Here is a 19,231-nt window from a genome sequence, read left to right as displayed (position 1 = left end):
ATGAACATCTTAAAAAACAGATACTTATATGCATTTCTACATGAGTATTTTTTGCGTTTGGCGTCGGAACACTGACGTGGTTCCATTGGGGCATTGGGCCTGTTTTTATCTTGTCTGTGTGGCATGATTAAATCAGAAACCCCAACGTGGTGATCAACTAATGGCCAGCTCCATGTACAAATCGTGATGATTTTAAATGGATTTCCCTGTCAGTTCCGTAAGAACAACAGCTTATTATTTTACGGTCAAGTATAATCCACTAAAATACGCAAACGGTAGGTATAAACATCCAAAAAAACATATCCAATTATAAAAAAAACAAAACAAAAATCCGATCTGGCAACTTTCGTATAGTTAATGGAACAAGATACAAATGTTTTGACTTTAATAATAACAAAGCTATATTGAAAACCTTACAATATTTTTTTGTTTTTCCTATTATTATGTTCCTTGAATAAAATAAAAAAAAGTAACTTTAAAATGAAAAAAAATAAAGGATAAATATTGTCAGCAAAAATGCACGATACTTGGAGTCCAAATTTGTTTAATTACTGATCCTTAATTATAAATATTACCAGTGATCTTGGATTATTAAATGTCTTACGTCAAAATGTTTTTCAAATGGTTTTCAAATGTCAGTCCTAAATTCGATTAGAAAAGGTCCAATTCCAAGCCAACGAACATATAGTTAAACAGTTTTTTCTTTGCTCGATTTAGTTTCCTTTATCGAGTAAGGACTGTAGTCAAACCGCTCTGAAAGAAAGTCGGGCAAAGTGAATGTACCTAGACGCGCTCCCGCTGAGCTCTTGTTGTGAGCGGGAGATTAAAACTGGAACTGGGAATGAATTTGAATGAGACTTAAACTGAGGCGGAGAAATGAGAGGCTCTGTAGTTAGTTGAAAAGTATTGGACTCTCTGATCCGGACTTCAGTACGGTGACGACATCTAAAGAATCGCCTTGTTCCCGGGTTCCTTAACTTTTATTTTAATTTGGAAGTGGATACATTTATAATGCAGTTTCTTCGGTGGCTTGCTCCACTTTTGGTGATTGGAGGGTGCTCCGCTGGCCCGCAGAATGTGCTGCTACTCCTGGCTGATGATGCTGGCTTTGAGTCGGGCGCCTATCTGAACAAATTCTGCCAAACACCTAATCTAGATGCACTGGCCAAGCGCGGATTGCTGTTCAACAACGCCTTCACTTCGGTGAGCAGTTGCAGTCCGAGTCGCTCTCAGTTGCTCACCGGACAGGCCAGTCACTCGAGTGGGATGTACGGACTCCATCAGGGCGTTCACAACTTCAATGTCTTGCCGGAGACCGGATCACTTCCCAACTTAATCCGCGATAAAAGTGGTGGCCGGATCTTGAGCGGCATCATTGGCAAGAAACATGTGGGAGCTGCTGCCAATTTCCGTTTTGACTTCGAGCAAACCGAGGAGCAACATTCCATTAACCAGATAGGGAGAAACATCACTCGGATGAAGGAGTACGCCAGGCAGTTCTTGAAACAGGCCAAGGACGAGCAGAAGCCCTTCTTCCTGCTGGTGGCCTTCCATGATCCTCATCGATGTGGCCATATCACCCCGCAATACGGTGAATTCTGCGAACGCTGGGGCAGCGGTGAGGACGGAATGGGCAGTATTCCCGACTGGAAACCCATCTACTACGATTGGCGCAATCTGGAGGTGCCCGCTTGGTTGCCCGATACGGATGTAGTGCGTCAAGAACTGGCCGCTCAGTATATGACCATTTCCAGGTTGGATCAGGGTGTGGGTGTGATGCTCAAGGAACTGGAGACAGCCGGTCTGGCAGATCAGACCCTCGTGATCTACACCTCCGATAACGGACCACCTTTCCCCGGCGGAAGAACTAATCTCTACGAGCATGGCATTCGCTCGCCCTTGATCATCAGCTCTCCGAAGAAGGACGATCGTCATCACGAAACCACGGCAGCCATGGTTAGTCTTCTGGATATATACCCAAGTGTTCTAGAGGCCCTTCAGATTCCCACTCCAAATGACACCAAGATCGTTGGGAAGTCGATTCTTCCCGTGCTGAGGGAGGAACCTCCCATAAAAGAAAGCGATTCGGTGTTTGGCAGCCACAATTACCACGAGGTGACCATGGCCTATCCCATGAGGATGGTGCGAAATAGGCGCTATAAGCTCATTCACAACATCAACTACTGGGCTGACTTCCCAATCGATCAGGATTTCTACACCTCACCCACCTTCCAGCAAATACTGAATGCAACCATTAACAAGCAATCCGTGCCCTGGTATCGAACATTATTGCAATATTACCAGAGACCTGAATGGGAGCTATACGACATAAAGGCGGATCCCTTGGAGCGATACAATCTGGCGGAGAAGCCCAAGTACAGTGGTGCACTAAAGCAGCTCCGCCAACAGCTCTTCGACTGGCAGGTGACCACCAAGGATCCTTGGCGATGTGCTCCGCATGCAGTGCTCCAGGAACAGGGCATCTTTAAGGATCAGCCAGCCTGTCTAACCTTGGGCCACGAGGCTCTGCAGAGGCCCAGGCGCAAGATCCTCAGCCAGTATGAAGAGTATGTGGTCATTTCGTAGGTCTTAACAAGTGTTGTTGTCTTATCGCACCCCCAATAAAAACACCTTAAAGTGCTGATAACACATTTCACTGTTTTTCACTTCACAAGCGACGACAATTCTGGTCAGCAAAGTAGGAATTGTACATTTTTTAGATGTGTAGAAATCAAGTGTTTGTACTCTCAAACTAAAGTGGTTAAAAAAATGAAATGCAAGAATTTCAATTGTATCCATTTTGGTAATGCCTTAAAATAGAGATTATTTAAAACCAAATGAAAGTCCTCGGTAACTCTATTCCAAATGATGACACTTGCATTTTTAAATAATAATATTTGAGTTTTAAAACTCATTTAACCGAAAAGCCTACTAATTCGCCGCTATAATTAAATCGTTTGATTTCTAGTTAATAAACAAAGAATGCTTTTCAAAGGAATCTTCATAAATAAAGCTCATGTAAACATATATTCTATTTCCTAATTCCAGCAATATAAATAACTTTCAAGTTCATTGTAAAGTGGATGTAAAATAAGATCTTAAAAAAGCTCCCTATCAAATAGCGATAAACAAACAATTAAGTGAAATTCGTGTTCTTGATTTTCACATTTCAAGTGCTCACAAAGTTCTCAGATATGGCAGAGAATGGAACCAAATTCCCCAGTCAGCTACAATGGTTTCATCAGCCCAGACTGACAAACACTCGTGTCCTGGCAGCATGACCTCAGCCACTTTGGGGGTGGCAGGATGGTATCCAAGGGGTGGAAGCTGCGTCACGTTTCAATGTCATGCCCACTGGGGGACCGATGATGAAGGGGAGGCTGCCTTGGGGGTGAGTCCCTCGTTTCCGCTCGTGTGTCTGTGTGGAAAATCGAAAATTTCAATGCTTCTCTGGTTTATTGGTGGCGCCGCCTCTGGGTCCACAGCCCCATAGCCTCCCAACCCATCCTATCCCAACCAACAAATGAACAGCATCCGAGTCCGTGTTACACAACAGGCAGCACGTTTTAAGGTCAGCTGGCAAATATCAAAGAGTAAACGCTGGGTGGTTTTTCTCATTTATGACTTTGAACGAAAGACACATTAAAAATTAAATTTTATTAATTTTGGTTTGCATAAATTAGGGTCTTCAGTTTTAGCGTAGTTATTATATGTATATGGTTTATAATGTATATTATTTAAGTTACCGCCCACACAAATGCATAATTACAATAATTATTGTTTAAATTTCCGCCCTCGGGAGTGGGCCAAGTGTGTGTGTGTGCTCGGAAAGATAGTCCCAGGCGATACTACTGAGGGTCCCCAGATGGGGCCCTCTGGAAATGTTCGCACTGGCTCTCTGTCCGTCCACGAGGCAAATGTTTCATCGCACTCAAATATAATTCTTTAAATTGTTTTTCTTGCTTCTCGGCATTTAACTAATTTATTATCAACACAAGTTGCATGGATTTCAATTCAATTTCGCGTTATACGTAAATATATCTTGTGTATATCTTGTTTAAACGTATATACATTCGTATATCGTGCATAGCTTGTTCCGTTATATGCCAACATGAGACTATTTTAATAATTTTATCGGGTGTCTGAATTTTATTACTTTGTTTTGGGTTCCTCTTTAAATATATAAATATTTGATCTAGAGTCGCGGTTAGTAATCGCGTTAGTAGGTTCGTAAGTGTTGCTATGCTTCGATTGACTTGACTGGATTTTGCTTACGTTTAGAGTTATTATTATCAACATTTTCTGGAAATCGTTTAACTAGTTTATGCTGGTTGGTATTCTTTAGGAGGATTCTGTTACATTTACTTTGCCGCTAGTATTGTTTATCTGTTATCATCGTTTTAAATATTCTTTATATTGTTTACGTTGCTGCTCAGTATAATTTATAATAAATACATAATAATAAATATACATGTAGATAATACGCTTAATAAATATATTTATACATATATTTGATTTCTTTTAATATATATATAGTTGTTATGTATATAATTAACAAAAAAACAACACACATAAAAAGGAGCAAAAAGTAGGATACAAATTTCGCTTGTTTCATCCTTTGAAAAATTTGAAGTATTCTTTACATTGAATAACGAACATCAAGAACGGTATTCCGTATGCCTTTTAGAATAGAGTGTGGGGAGTATTGTTTTTGCACAAATATACGTAGGTAGAGTAGGTATAGGTATTTCGGGTATATAATAAATATATGTGGGCGTATGATGTGGATACGTAGCGTTAGCCTATAAAGGGACTTTGCATAGAGAGCGCATTGGCGAAGGTAGGTAGGTTTAAATTACAACGATGAGACCGGATAAAAGTTGTAGGCAGTAGGAAAGTAAAACTCGGGAAGACAAAAAAAAGGACGCGCTTCCAAGGGGTTCGATAGTACGGGTAATTTAGTTGATTAGCTAAAGTGTTTTGCTTGCTTTTGCCGCCCGCCAACTGTTCTAATACGTGATATATTGCGTGAAGTTAGCACTAAGAGTTCGCATTTGCGGCGAACAACAACGCTGACGGTTGAGAATAAAATGTGAAAACGCAAGGAAGTCGCATTGCGCGCGTAACGTCTTTTAAATTTAGTTAGTTAATACGTACATTAATTTAACTCGTAATTAATTTGTTAATTATTGTGTTGCCAACTGGTACAATTTCGCACATAAAATTTAGTTAGCTTGCATTATGGCCACCATGAATTAGCCTGCCCTGTGCTGCTAGCTAAGCCGTATCGTAATATCCGTAATCGTAGTAACCCGCTCTTCTAATTCAACTATATATATATATTTGCATGTATGTGCTGCTGCTGCTGCTACTGCATCTGCATATGCATCTTCGGCTGCCCAATTTTGCGCCTCTGGTGGCGAAACCAACATTAAGGTTATTGTTCTCCAATCCGCGATCTACGTACGTCTTCAGCCAGTTTGATAGGATGGGATAGATTGGTAGGATGGGAGTGCGGATCAGGATCAAGATCAGGATCAGGAACAGCTTAGTTGCCGTTGGGCAGGGGCACCTGGACCTGGACGTAGGACTGCGGGAAGTAGCCAGTGCGGCCATTCACCGCGCCCTCATACCAGTTGTCGTCCACGCGATTCAACAGGGTAATGATGTCGTTCTCCTTGAACGCCAACTCGCCGGGATTCTCCGGTTCGAAGTCGTAGAGGGCCTGGCAGCAGGGCTGCTGCTGGCGCTGTGGCGTTATGGCCATCGACTTGGCGGGCGAGCGCATCGGCGAGGGCAACGGCGAGGCGCTCGAACTAATGTGAGACGGCGTGCCATCTTCGTTGAGGCCGCCGCCACCGCCGTCCAAGTTCAGATCGAGCAGCGTCTTGGGCACGAACTCGTTGCGTGGCCGGCTCTCCGCCTCGGAGCGCTTCTCCTGCAGTGTCTCCTGCAGGCCGCGCAGGACGTCGGCGCACTGCGAATGAAAGTCGTATAGTGCCTCGGCAAAGGTGACCAGCTGGGAGACGTGCTCCGTATCGTTCTCGAGCAAGTTGAACATGCCCACTTGGGCCAGCTGTAGGGATTCACCGAACTTGTCCTCGGCACCACGAATCTCATCGTCCTTGGCCTGCCGGCGACGCTTGCAGTCGAAGTCCAAACGCCGGCCCTGCAGCTTCTTGCGATGATGCATCACCTCCTTGAGGTCTTTGGTCTGCATATGATGCAGTGGCTCCAAAAAGTTCTGCTTGATGTTGTCGTCCAGCGAATACTTGACGTCGGCCATCTGTTTCAGCGCTTCGCCGAATTCGACGAGCGCCTGCGCGAACACGCTGTTGTCCTCGCCGAGCTTCTTCCCATAAGTCAGCATGCATTCCGCGAGCAGGCCCTCCGGTTGCGGATACGTATTGGACTTGGCCTGTCCCGACAGCTTCGAGATGCCCTTGACCGCTGCCATTTTGGCCCTGGCCGTGGGATTTGGCTGCAGGAACTCCTTCGTCTTCAGCTGCAGCTCCTCGACCAGCTCCACGGTGACGTCCGTCTTGCGCTCCATCTCCATGAAGTCCATGTCCAGTTTGGTGCCCTCCGCACCGCCCATCTTCTCCGTCATATACTGGTTGGCCTTGTTGATCTGCTTTTTGAGTCCGGCGAAAGCCATGGCTGCTGTCTTCTGGTTTTTCCTCTCGACAAAATGGACTGGGGGCTTCGACGCAGTTGCTGTGAACGGGTGGGTTGGGTTAGTCGAGACTCGATTTCGTTTGATTTGATTTGGAAAATTGACGATTTTCTTATTTCAATGTCAATATCATTTCATCAATGGAATGGATGGATGGGTGGATGGGGAATTCTATTTATAAAACGTTTACGTTTGGAAGACTTACGCGGCCTGCACTGCTTTTCTCCTTCTCCTCCGCGGGGGTGCTTTCGTCTACCTCTCTGGGGGTGTTCTTTACTTTTTCGTTCCCTCCGTGGAGGCTGCTAATCGGAACCCAAGTCGAGTTCTACTTTTCCCAGTGCTAATGCTACCTGGCTGGCTGCTGGCACTTTCACTCGCTTCGCTTGCTCTGCACGTTCTGCCCTCTTTTGCTCTTCGGCTCGTAATCTTCGATTTTTTCCGGAACAGAACCTTGGGCTGCGTAATGTTTGAAGGTCCGCGAGTCGTTACTACTACGGGGGCGGGGGCTCTGGTCGCGTTTTCCTATGGCTGGGCTGCCAAAAATCAATATCTCGACTGTGTACAACAATTTTCAATTTGCCAGTAGAGGTGGTAGCAATCGGTAATCGGTAGAGCTGGAAATACATCGATGTTTGTTCTCAAAGCATCGGTAATCGATGTTTGGCACCCCAACATCGATGTTTTCCATCTCTTTCCCGGCGGCTGCTCTCTCGCTCACGCTCTCTCTTTTCGGAGAGCAATAGCTTACGGTTGCTTACGTTTGCTTACGTTTGCTTACGATTGGTTACGATTGCTACGTTCAAACACAAAAATTCTGATAAAACAATTTCGTGGGACCGCGGAATTAGCAATGGAATAAGCAGTCCGGCGATAGGAATATACTTTTTATAGGAGGGTGTCTTCGCTACTGTTAAGGTTTAACAGATTTGACAAGCGGATACTTCCTTCTATATTTTTGGTATTTTAAAGCCAAATTAATTTTTGTTTAAAAAATTATTACATGTGGGACGCGATCAAAAACACAAAATCTATGGTTACTGAATATAATAGCAAATGTTTGATACGTAGAGGAGATTCGAGAAATCTGATGTGCCTGACCCACTTTGGCAATGTATATAATTCGATTTAAATTAAAAATTTAATAAATTGTATAAGCAATATCCTATGACAAAGTAAATGAAAAAACTCACTAATTGACTCAAGGGCTTAATTTAAATTTAATCATAAAAAAACCAAAAATGTAGCTTGTAGTACAGTCTGTAAAGAATTAATTAAGATGACAATTTGTGTTATTTTTGAATCAGTGTATTCTGTTATGTCACAATCTGATAAGCTAACAGCTGTTACAGTAACTTAACATTTTGGCGCGCAATATCTACGTACTTGTATTTAAATACATTTGAGGATTAGAAAATTAAATGGTGTATATCGATAGCGATGACTGGAAACAATGATCCTACAGATAATAAGATATGGAGCTGAAATAAAAAATCTAATTAATCCATTTTATGCAAAAATATGCAAAAGCAAAACAACCAATTTTATCTTTTCCAAAGTGTTCTGAAGATTTTCCAGCGGAAAGGTCTAGATAAACCGCTTGGCATTGTATAAACCGGTGACGTCGCCGCATGAAGTAGCAACTTTCCGACATTCCTGCACACACTTGGCGTTATGGCCTTATCTATGCAGATAACCCCCGAAGGGGACTTAACACCGCCAAATGCCAAACAAACAACGAACATGTAAATCAGTTCAATCGCAGTGGCAAGATATAGTTGAGATATATAAGATAAGATCGTCGCGGCGTGTTTTTAATGGCGTATAAAAGCCCAGAACCACAGTGGTTTTAGCAATTAGTCTCGACGAAACCACAACGACTGAGAATATAATAAAACTCAGAAAAACTAAAAATGAAATTCGCAATTGTTCTACTAGCGGCCAGCATTGCCTGCATTAGTGCCCAGGTGAGGAGAGAGATATACCCCACACCCATCGCCCCAAAAAGTGGATTATTATCTAACGGAATTTTCATATTTTACCCCCAAGGGCCCTGGAGGTCCAGCCGGAAATCCCTTTGCCGCTGCCAATCCCTATGCGGCTGCCTTTAATCCCTTCCTGAATGGAATTTTCGGTGGTGCCGGAACTGGAGCTGCCGCTGGAGTTGCGGCTCCCGTTGCGCCTGCCCCTCTTTTCGGAGGTGCCTCGATCTCCTCCTTCTTCCAGTCGATAGTCCTGCAACGCGAGGCCGAGCGTCTGCTGGCCCAGCCTGGTTTCCCCACCGATCTGGCGGAGCGTGTCCAGGATGTGGTGGCCACCTCCCAGGAGTCGATCAGTGGCTGCAACAACGCCACCCTCCCCTGGCTCCAGATCCGCTGTGTTAAGCCCCTGCTGACCAATGCCAAGAACCAGCTGAAGCTCATCGATGACGAGTGGCAGGCTCGTTTGGCCGCCAGCACCACCGCCAGTCCCGCCGGAGCAGGATCTGCCTAGGATCCGCGCCCTGCCCTCAACCTGCCCCACTTAATATCCAATATGCCTTAGATAGCAATCGACCAACATAGATGCAATAAAATTTAAATAAGTTTAATGCAGGAATTCCCTTGGTTCATCGTTGGGGGTTGGGTTATTTGAAAGGTGGGGTTCCCGGAGTAAGCGTCCTGACCTAGGACATGCTTTGATGTGGCCGGTCGAGCTTTGCATTCCGCTGCTTTATTAAATTTCCCATCGGGAATTACAAATTTTGGCGTTGCCTTCTTGACGCTTTTCGGGGCGCAAATACTTGGCTGCTCACGTCACCATCACGAAAATCCTAGTTCTGCCGGTTCGACCTCGAAAGGCAAATCAGTGATGTCATTATATAAGGCTACATAACATAAAGAAATTTTTTAAAAACTAAGTACAATGATGCATTTCTATACTTAAAGAAATTTTATAATTGGATAAAAACATTGAAAATAAAACAATGATATCCTATTAACCAATTTTGGTGAATATAATAATGCTCATAAAACTTAGGATATCTACTTATTTGTTCAAAATAAGATTTTAAAAAACTTGAGATATTTTTATACCAACTAATAGACATGAGTTTTAGAATCCTAAAAAAAACATGGAACAAGAAACAATAAAAGCTTCTTAATAAATATTTTCTGATATTATAATGATCAGGACATCATACATACCTAAATGTCTATAAAAAAACAAGACAAATATAATCTTAAGACAAGAGCTTACAATATTTTAAGGCTAAAATATATAATAGGAATATATTATGGTCTCTTTTTACTTATACAGTAGATTTATAATTGTCTAGATCGACATCTCTGTGGCACATACTTCCGACGGTCTGGACCATCGCTGGAACTTGACGCATTTTGGCCAAATATTTGAACTGCCTTCCTCTGCTTTAGCTGTTATGCTTTGTTCCCCTGCCTTCCCCTCCACCCCCATCCCCCCTGAGGGGCTTGAGGGGTTATGACAGCCCTTTTATGCATTTATCAATTGGCGCTGCCAAATTGTTTCCAGTGCATGATTTGCTTCTCAATTGGTCCTCCGTCGAGGGTCGGGAGTTCAGCCCGCTTGAGTTGCGTTCAGTTGCAGCGGCAATGTTGATTTATGTGCCAGGGCAGCCCCAATTATCCAATGTCCTCGCCCAAATGGCCGGCCTTCCTGCCCTTTCGATTCGATTCAGATCGATTCGATTTGATATGGCATTTGCATTTGAATCCGAATTCCGAGACAGGACCTGTGGTTATTAAATGGCTTGGCCTAACGAGCCAAGAACTGGCCACAAATGGCCAAGTGGCCTTGGGCTCGGATGATGGATAAGCCACGAACAAAGCCTGAATCGGTGAGTTTGAACTGAAATTCAAATATGTATATAATTAAATGTAAATCTCCAACACACACAACACAGCTCAGCCTCCCAGGAGGCAAAGGGAAGTGCAAAGTTTGAGCCACTTAATTGAAATATTTCAAGATTGAAACTTGAGTTGCCCGCTGTCATTACAACAACGAGGAGCAGAAGCAGCCGCCGCCGCAACTTGGCAAAGTTTCGTGTAGTGTTGGCCGCGAACTCCTCGTTCAACCCTCCAAGTTGCCAGCTCTGAACTCCCAACTAAACCCCAAACTGAACTGAACGAACCACCCCTAAGCTCTGTTTTGGTAATGCAAAAGTTGCGGCATTTGAAATTCACGCAGCAGCAAAAAATGGTAATGTCGAGCCCAGAATGAAATCCAGCCGCATTCGGGCTGCCCAACTAAGTGTATATGTAGATTCTAAATGCCGAAATTGGTTGGGAAAAAAAGTGGGAGCTCCCCTTGGAAAGTGCATGTATGTAAATTTGTTTTGGGTTTGCGGCTTTTGTTTTGATGCAAAAGTTGTGTGCCCCCCAAAGTAGGCAACAAAATTTCTGCGGCTTTGGCCTGTGTCAAAGTTCGTTAGTTCGTTTGTGGGTCGCAAAAAATTAGTGAAAAACTAAATCTCTTCTCGACCAAAGTACCAAATCGAAGAGTGAATCATCCTCGAATCGGATGGTGTTTATTTGCTGTTTGTTTTTAGCACTTGCTACTGTTATTTGATCTACCCGAGTGCCACTTCCGCTGATAAAGTCATCTAATAACACCACAAAATATACGGTTATGGACCAACATAAAACATAATGGGGTTGAGGTTATCGTGTTGTGCTGCACCCAGATAGATAGGGGAACAAAGATAAAGATAAAGGAGGCTGTAAACTCTATCAGAGCGCAAACAGAAGATAAGCTTGGAAGTCTTTAGAGTTTTTGGAATTCGGGCTTCAGTCGGTCATTGAAGGTTTCCAGAAAATGTCGAGTGCAACGCTGATCGCTTTGTGTGTCTTGGTTGTTTTGGTAATTTAGAATTTTACTGATGTTATATTAAAGATTTTTAAATTACCTTTAATTCTCCAACAGACCGGACAATCGGTTGGCCAAAATGTGGCCGTAATGCAGGCTGTTGAATTGGCTAATGAACAGTTTAAAACCGCTGAGGTTGTGGCCCGAGAAAAATTACCAACCAATGCTGCCGCTCAGAATGATGCCCAAGATCAACTGGACACCTTGAAAATGGCCTTGTCTCATTGTGAAACTGAGCTGAGGTCCACCCTAAATGTCCCCGCTCATAAGACTTGTGTTAATGTCGTCTTTGCTGTATTTTATACCACTCTGGATCGTTTGGCCGGGGAGCATTGGGCCATCTATGGAGCCACCTCAGGGGCATCTCGTATCGGCTTGTTCTGGTGATTTAAAAATAACCAAACAGTGGAAATCTCATTTTTTTTAATTTTTTTGCTTGGTTTCAATATTTTTATTTTGTCTTTTCATACATTTATTTAAGGATGTGTGGGGTTTTTAAAGAAAAGTTTAGCTTTATTAAAACGTATAATGTAAAATTGGACTAATAGGATTAATAAAAATAAAAGGCAAATATATTTTGATGGACATTTCAATTTTAAACTAAAGAGTTTTCTAAAATCTAGTAATAACAGATGTTTTTGTATCAATTTTTTTCCATTTTGTCAAATTTTTAAGCCGGAACCAGAAATATACATTATTGTTAAAGTCATGCTCTGCAAAAAACAATATTTTATTTAAGTCTACACACGTAGTGTACGATGAGTTGGCTGTCAACCACTTTTAGATATATTTGTATTCTTACACTTTTGCTCGCGATATGGGCATCAGTGCATCCGCGATGGGAGCAAATGGCCCACAAGGTGGCCAGGAACATGAACTTCACCGATGGGCGGAGGATCCAGAGTGCCTGGCAGGAGGTGCAGACCGTGGAAAAGGAGGTCCACAGCTACTACCATCGCAAGCTGGCGAACAAGAAGAAGTCGGCTGCTCACGGCGTAATGGATAGTGCCTACATGGAGACGGTAGACTGCATCAAAAGATTCTACGAGGGTGAACAGGAGGAGAGGTTTAGGGATTGCATGCGACATGTAATCGATTTGCACCTGGGCAGATTGCAGGCCCACAACAAAATTGGAGAGAGGGAGTCGGCAAGCGGAGCAAGTAGACTTAAAATCTGGCTATGATACGATATGGGAGCCTTGGCCCGGTCCATGGCAGGCGTCAAGTCTGCTTTCTTTGTGCCCTCTACCCGCTGTTGTACTTTAATTAGACAGTCAACTCGAGACCCGACAGTGCAGTTCCCCATCTCATTTTGGTTGGGATTGTTGGGTTGGTTTGGGTATGGGTGTGCGTTCGGTCTAGTGCTCATTAGGCAAATGTGTGTGGAATGGGGGCGGAGGGGTCTAAAGGGATGGCCGGGGGCTGCTGTTTCGTAATTATAATCATTAGACGCGAGACAAAACCCTCACAAAGCAAATAGCGACATTAGCTGCGTGGAAATGTGTGTCAATGAAGATGAATCAGTCCCAGACGCCAGTGCTGAGCCCTGAGTCCCGAGCCCTGGGACTGGCGTTGTGGATCCTGCGACATTGGAGGACCCTCCTTGGCAAGCTCGAAACGAGGAAGGGCGACCTTCAAGACAGGGGAACTAATGAGAATGCAAGAAGTAAGTAGCAAAATGCATGTGAATTTTCATTCAGAGGTTCAATCATTCGCTCTGCATTAATTGCGTTCTTAAAGGGTTTCGTTAAAACCCCTGAGTATCTACGTCAGCTTTAAGTAAAGGTCTTTAAATATCCTTTATACAGTTTTTTGAATGCTGATACTAAAAAAAAACTTTCAATGTCTCAAAACTAAGAAAGATTCTAAGCCAATTTTAGTAGTTACCTTAATCTTTATTAAATAAACCAATATGTATAAGCTTCCACACTTTATTATTTTTATAAATCCTATTTTCTTTCATTTTTAATACCATTTATTATTGATGTAATTTGAAAAGTGCAAGGAAAAGCCAAACTGCATTTCCAGTTATGTTTAGCTTTATAAAATTCTGAGACAATTCAGTTTTTCATTGTTTTACTATAAATTGTTGACTTCCCCTTAATTTTTCTGTAATTTTAAAAGGCTCGTGATATTTCTGTTATGCTTAAGTTTATTACATTTTTTTTACATTTTTGTATCACTTTATGATGTTGCATATCACTTTTTTTTCCATTTTTGTGCCCCTTGTGGGCAATTGCGTAGTGTCTCTGTTTCTTCCTAAGCTTTTGAATCTGCCTCAGATGTGGTTTCCGTATCGGAAGCAGGTGCATCCGGTTTTGGCTCATCCGTGTTGCCAAACACACACATAGGACACTATAAAACGAAGAAGAAAAAGTCAGGAAATATGAAATAAATGAGTATTAAGGTCTTACCTTCTCCTTCAACACGATGCGGTACTTGGGATGACTTAGAGGGATAAAAAAAAATTGATTCGATTAAATAATTCAAAAGCCAAAATAATTTGTAAATATTCTGATACAAATGAATATATATTTTTATGTTTAAATATGTGTTTCAGAAATCTAATTAGATATGGGTAATATTTTACACTTACCTAATGCCGTACACTATGGGATTGTAGACAGCGCTCGTCTTGGCGAATGTGGCTCCCCAAATGGTCGTCAGGGGAGTTAGACCCTCGATCTTAAAGAGGCCGAAATAGCAGATGACGAGATACGGGGTCCAGGCCATGAACCACAGTGAAATGGTGGTAAGAGCTACCTTGGCCAGCTTTCCCTCGGCACTCTTGTCACAATCCTCGGAGCTTCGCAGAGATTTCACATTCATCTTCTTGGCCTGTTCGCGCATCGCTTTTTCATGAGCTGCCACGGCGGCGATGATGAACCAGTAGGAGAAGCAGATGAGGAACAGCGGAGTGTAGTACACGAACAGTGAATAGGTTATTAGATAGGATCTTGGGTTCCACAACCGCGTCATGTAGTCAATGCTGCAGGCAGTCAGATTGCCCTCGGGCACATAGGCACTCCAGCCCACCAAGGGCATTACGGTCCAGAAGACGGCCATCATCCATATAAACAGTATCTTCATTATCGACGTCTTGATGGTCATGGGCGTGCCATTGATACCCTTGACAATCACATTATACCGATCGAAGGCGATCATGCACATGGACCAGATGGACACGCACCCAAAGAGTGATCCACATCCTGCGTAGATGTCGCACCACAGAGGTCCCAGCACCCAGGTCTCGTAATAGAAGTTGATGATCATCACCGGCGACTGGGAGGCCATCATGCAAAAATCGGAAAAGGCCAGATTGAGAACGAGCAGATTTGCCGGCGTGCGCAGCGACTTGGTTCCTCCGAAGATGTAGACCACCACTCCGTTGCCGCAGCACGAAATGATCAGGATGACCAGGGTGAAGAGCCCGAGGATCTTGCTCATCATGGGGTCCATGGGGGAAAAGCGGCTCCAGTAGGGGTTCACCAGATGCGCCATGTCGGGCAGCACCTGCCGGGAATCAAAGATAATTTAGGTAAAATATGGAATATATTATGGCAAGGGAGTTCTCCTTTTATTATAATCTTTCTTATACAAAAAAACAATGAAATGGTTTATTTTTTAATTCCAAAAAAATTAAGGATCCTGGTTATTTATTCAAAAAATAATTTCATAATTTAATACCACCACACCCTTTTTTTGTGGGAGATTTACAAGATTTTCACAGGATTTTAAAATCACTATTTAAGTTGTAGTTCCTTAATGTTTTATGTTATTTGACCGCTTTTGATAAGGGTATCGGGAAAAAAAGGACGTTTTCAAATCATTTACAACAGTGCCTAAAAGTATGCAAGCATATTTTGAACAACATTTTTATTACGTAGGACAACGTTTTTTGAACTATTGCATACTCTTAGACACTTTTAGAAGTTTTAAAAACACAAATATAATTATTTCTAAAGAAACCCCGGTATATTATAGTATATAGGTCTCTGATAATGACAAATGTTTTCTCCTTTTTACTTACATTGTCCAGCACGGAACCATTGCCGCTCGACTGGGCCTGAAACCTGGGCCCTGAAAGGGCCAAGGCGAATGGCGTCTCCGGCAAATGACCGCGCTCCATGCTCAGCTACCCGCAACCCCTTTCGACCAAACGGATGCTCATCGAACTAGATCTGAGCCAAGGGTCCGAATTTTCAGCCCTTTATAGCTGGTTCCTAAGCCAATTAGCCGCCCATCAAAAGGGTTGCAAAAGCTAATAGACGGCGGACAGGTGCCAGATAACAGTCAGTTTTATTTTCCCACCGATTCACTTAATTTTCATACGCTACATAATATTAGGGTAAGTTGAAAAGCCTTTGAATTTGCCTCATTTGTTAGGGTCCCCAACAAGCTTAAAGCGCCGCCAGAAATTTTTGTCCACATTTCTGGCACAATTTTCGCTGAGTTCCTGGGGTGCACGGGGGCATTGAGGTTTTGGAGATGGATGGGTCGGTCGACGAGGACATCAGTCCGCCGGAGGATCTCACATCCGTGGGCAGGAGGAACATGCCACTGTGCTTGCTCGTCTCTGGCATCGGTTCAACGACATCCTGCGGCGACTGCTGCTCCTTGTTGGCATAGTAGAGATCATCATCATCGGTGCTGGGCAGCTCGTACTTGACTATGTCCACCTTTTGGCTGAGGATGAGCTGCTTGCAGCACTCCTTGATCTGGTAGTAAGCGGACCGGAAGCTCTTCAGCTTGTGTGTCTAAAAAGGTGGGGTTTTTATAGATATAAGGCCTAAGTTCTGAATAATTTGGTTAACTCACAGGTGACAGGCTATCTATAAAGGCAGGCAGACCATTCTTGCCAAACGAACTCAGAAGCAGAACTTCACAATCGTTTCCCCGGTTATCACTACCCCAGAGTAAAAGCTCTTTGTACACAGCTTCATCCATGGCCACAACGTAATCAAAGTAGCGAAAATCATTCACAGTAAACTAAAGCAAAGTGTATATAGTACTTTCGTAAGTAAAATTCCAAGAAGTACAACCCACCTGACGACAAAAGTGATCGGATCGCAGTCCATGTTCGCGTAGAATTTGCAGACATCGTTTATGTGGCCTGCGTCCAGTGTTCCATGTCCTCAAACCAGCACTATCCACTTCCCAGTAAAGACTGGTCTTCGCCATCAGATTCTGCATTATAGCCTCGGCCATTGGCGAACTGCACGAGTTACCTGCAAATTTCGAGATTTCCATAGATAATTTCCAATAAATTGATTAAATTCTTACCCATGCACACAAACAGCAATTTCTTATACGTCATTTTACCTTTTTTCTCTTTCCTACTTTCAACTATAATTTAAACAATTTTCATACCTTCTTTTCCTAGACTAATATTATGTTTGACTGAGTTTAACAACTGCTACATGTCGTAGCCAAAATGACACAGCTTACTGGGTAGTTTACTTATCGACTGGCTGGCCTGCTCCGTTTAACCCAAGGGAACCCGACTTGAAGGTGCATTAAATGACCGTTTCCTAAGATTATAATGCGCTTTTTACAGCACTGGCACCTCCCGCCCACCTTTCAGATTGAAGTCCTTTGCTAGGACAATGGCGCCTGTTTCAGTACTTGTGTGCCACGCCCACAATCCTATTATTCTGCGAAAGGGGGCGGGGTGGCAAGATAGTGTAACGTGGCTGTCAGGTGGTGGCCACGTACAGTCTTGTCGCGAGCTGCATTCGAAATTAGTCAACAAGTTCAGCGAACTTGCAGGTGGTAAGGGGAATTGGATGAGAACCGAGCCAATGCCACCCACATATGTTAAATGGCCTGAAAACATGCACTGAAGAGAAACCAACTTTAAGGATTCATAAGTCAAAGAAGTCGTTATAAGATTAGATAGGTACTTAAAAGCAATAGTATTAGCAAACCCATTTTCAAGGGATTTAAATGTGATATTTTACTTTTTTGAATACCACTTTGATGATTTTAAATCAATCAACCCAATCAATACCCAATAATGTGTTCTCTGCACCAATTACAACGGGGACATTTTAAAAGTTAAACTAAAATAATTATAATAAAATTGATCTCGAGGAATAAGTATAAAGTATTTTTTAGTGTTTAAAAGGGGAAATTAAGATGGGAAAAATTAAAAATTGTGTGTCAAAGATGGCCGAGGAAGAGAAATTAGGATGGTATAAATTAAAAATTTTATATTTAAGATGGCAGAGAAATCTTTAGTATACAATTTTAATTTTTACCATATTAATTCGTTTCTAAGCACTAAAAAATACTTTATACTTATTCCTGGAAATTAATCATATTCCTTTTTCTGTGTAATAATGATTGTTGCAATCCCTCTTTCTGCTGATGTCATGTCATCTAGGCCCTCAATGCACAATGCTGCTGGAATTCATTTTATTCCAGTCTCAATTAAACGAGTTCCTGTCTGAACGAATCAATTTTAAACATTTCAGACGGCCAATACGATACCACCGTTTTTCAATTTTTTATTCCGATTTGCCTTGCCCCTTCTGAGGGAGTTGGCTTGTAACTTGGCCATTGGCAATATCCAATTGGAATTGCATTGAACGACTAAATTGAAAATGCAGCTGAAAAAGCATATTTCACTTATCACTTTTCACACAAAACACACAAGCAAAGGCCAAAACAAAGGGCACTGGCCAAAAGGGGCGCGGCCCAAAGGGGGAGGGGGGAGGGGTGGTGCAGGCAAAGCGGGCCAAATGAAATTGTAAGCGCAAAAGTAAAACACAACAGCAACATGCAGCAGTTGCAGTAGCAACAGCAGCAGGAAAAACGGCAAGAAAAACAGCAGGAAAAACAGCAACAAGTCAGTCAGTCACCGGGTGAGTGGGAAATAATATGAGCATGTGGGCTGGGGTGTTATAACACCCCCATGTGTGCACGGTGGGCGGCGAAAAGCGGGTTAGATGCCGGACGGAAGTGTGGCTCTGGCACTGCATTGTTGTTTTAATTAAAAACAAACCTCCCGAGCTGCTGGCCCGACCAAAACAGAAGCAGGCAAAAAGTAAAACCAAAGTGAGCAACCTGAGAGGACGAGGGCGGGAAAGTGTTGAATATTTAGAGCAAAGCTGGTAAAAAAGAAAAACAAAAACAAGAAGCAACCAACAAAAAAAAGTGAGAAAATCCCAGAAAAATGTAGCACGAAAATCGCTCACAGAAAACGGAAAGAAAACCCAACGGGCAACCGGAAATGTGCGACTATCTGCTCATACATATGGAAGTGTTGCCGCTTATGTGTTTTGCTGCATTGGCTAATGGCAACCGTAATGCTGTGGCATTTCCTACCAAATTAAAGGATGAGTCGGCCAGCAGCCGCACCTAATGGCAATTTAAATAAGGTAGCTGGGAGAATAACCCAAAACAGCTGCCCAACAAATAAAGCTGAGTCCTGACGCTTTTTGCTGACCACAAATGCAATTTACAGCACAACAATCGGCGGTGCACGATGGAGAAAGTAATAAAACACACAACTTTGTTGCCGGCCAGGAACTGCATTAACTGGCCAGTGGGTGTGGGTGTGTTGCACCCGGCAACAAAAGGGGTAAAAGGTAAAAGCAGCAGCAACAAATGCTGCAACAAGAGCTACACAACAGGACAAAAACATCAGCAGCATCCTCATAGTTTTGGCCACAA

General features: G+C 43.0%; 7 protein-coding genes across 7 annotated transcripts in view; 4 read left to right on the top strand and 3 right to left on the bottom strand.

Moving 5' to 3' along the window:
* The window catches only part of LOC108020128 (uncharacterized), a 78,160-nt gene extending 66,031 nt beyond the window's left edge, over positions 1-12,129 (top strand). The window contains exons 2-3 of the mRNA XM_036816951.3: positions 11,501-11,548; positions 11,612-12,129. Coding sequence (XP_036672846.3) covers positions 11,504-11,548; positions 11,612-11,941 — 375 coding nt within the window. The 5' untranslated portion in view covers positions 11,501-11,503 and the 3' untranslated portion in view covers positions 11,942-12,129. The remainder of the gene's footprint in view (positions 1-11,500; positions 11,549-11,611) is intronic.
* Positions 921-2,651, top strand: Sgsh (N-sulfoglucosamine sulfohydrolase). Its single transcript, XM_017088222.4, has one exon. It carries the CDS (start codon positions 1,012-1,014, stop codon positions 2,584-2,586), a length of 1,575 nt encoding a protein of 524 aa, XP_016943711.4. The 5' UTR covers positions 921-1,011; the 3' UTR covers positions 2,587-2,651.
* Positions 3,609-7,274, bottom strand: EndoA (SH3 domain containing GRB2 like, endophilin-A). Its single transcript, XM_017088224.4, has 2 exons — positions 6,882-7,274; positions 3,609-6,717 (listed from the first exon to the last, which is right to left on the bottom strand). Exon 2 carries the CDS (start codon positions 6,656-6,658, stop codon positions 5,549-5,551), a length of 1,110 nt encoding a protein of 369 aa, XP_016943713.1. The 5' UTR covers positions 6,659-6,717; positions 6,882-7,274; the 3' UTR covers positions 3,609-5,548.
* Positions 8,481-9,271, top strand: LOC108020119 (uncharacterized). The gene is made up of 2 exons (XM_065866325.2): positions 8,481-8,640; positions 8,723-9,271. The coding sequence occupies exons 1-2, from the start codon at positions 8,587-8,589 to the stop codon at positions 9,164-9,166; spliced, it is 498 nt and encodes a 165-aa protein (XP_065722397.2). The 5' UTR covers positions 8,481-8,586; the 3' UTR covers positions 9,167-9,271.
* A 147-nt stretch (positions 12,130-12,276) lies between the features above and the next one.
* LOC108020127 (uncharacterized) lies at positions 12,277-12,851 on the top strand. Its single transcript, XM_017088229.4, has one exon. It carries the CDS (start codon positions 12,313-12,315, stop codon positions 12,736-12,738), a length of 426 nt encoding a protein of 141 aa, XP_016943718.3. The 5' UTR covers positions 12,277-12,312; the 3' UTR covers positions 12,739-12,851.
* An 835-nt stretch (positions 12,852-13,686) lies between these two features.
* Rh2 (Rhodopsin 2) lies at positions 13,687-15,751 on the bottom strand. The gene is made up of 4 exons (XM_036816856.3): positions 15,585-15,751; positions 14,151-15,067; positions 13,969-14,002; positions 13,687-13,909 (listed from the first exon to the last, which is right to left on the bottom strand). Exons 1-4 carry the CDS (start codon positions 15,681-15,683, stop codon positions 13,814-13,816), a joined length of 1,146 nt encoding a protein of 381 aa, XP_036672751.3. The 5' UTR covers positions 15,684-15,751; the 3' UTR covers positions 13,687-13,813.
* Positions 15,752-15,828: 77 nt separating this feature from the next.
* Positions 15,829-17,011, bottom strand: LOC108020109 (low molecular weight phosphotyrosine protein phosphatase). The gene is made up of 4 exons (XM_065866181.2): positions 16,838-17,011; positions 16,601-16,782; positions 16,373-16,543; positions 15,829-16,311 (listed from the first exon to the last, which is right to left on the bottom strand). The coding sequence occupies exons 1-4, from the start codon at positions 16,869-16,871 to the stop codon at positions 15,955-15,957; spliced, it is 744 nt and encodes a 247-aa protein (XP_065722253.2). The 5' UTR covers positions 16,872-17,011; the 3' UTR covers positions 15,829-15,954.
* Between the last annotated feature and the right edge of the window lie 2,220 nt (positions 17,012-19,231).

This window comes from Drosophila suzukii, chromosome 3 (genome assembly GCF_043229965.1).
Source record: "Drosophila suzukii chromosome 3, CBGP_Dsuzu_IsoJpt1.0, whole genome shotgun sequence".
Lineage (NCBI taxonomy): Eukaryota > Metazoa > Arthropoda > Insecta > Diptera > Drosophilidae > Drosophila > Drosophila suzukii.
The sequence above is the reverse complement of the archived record's forward strand: the minus strand, read 5'-3'. Positions and strand labels throughout refer to the sequence as shown.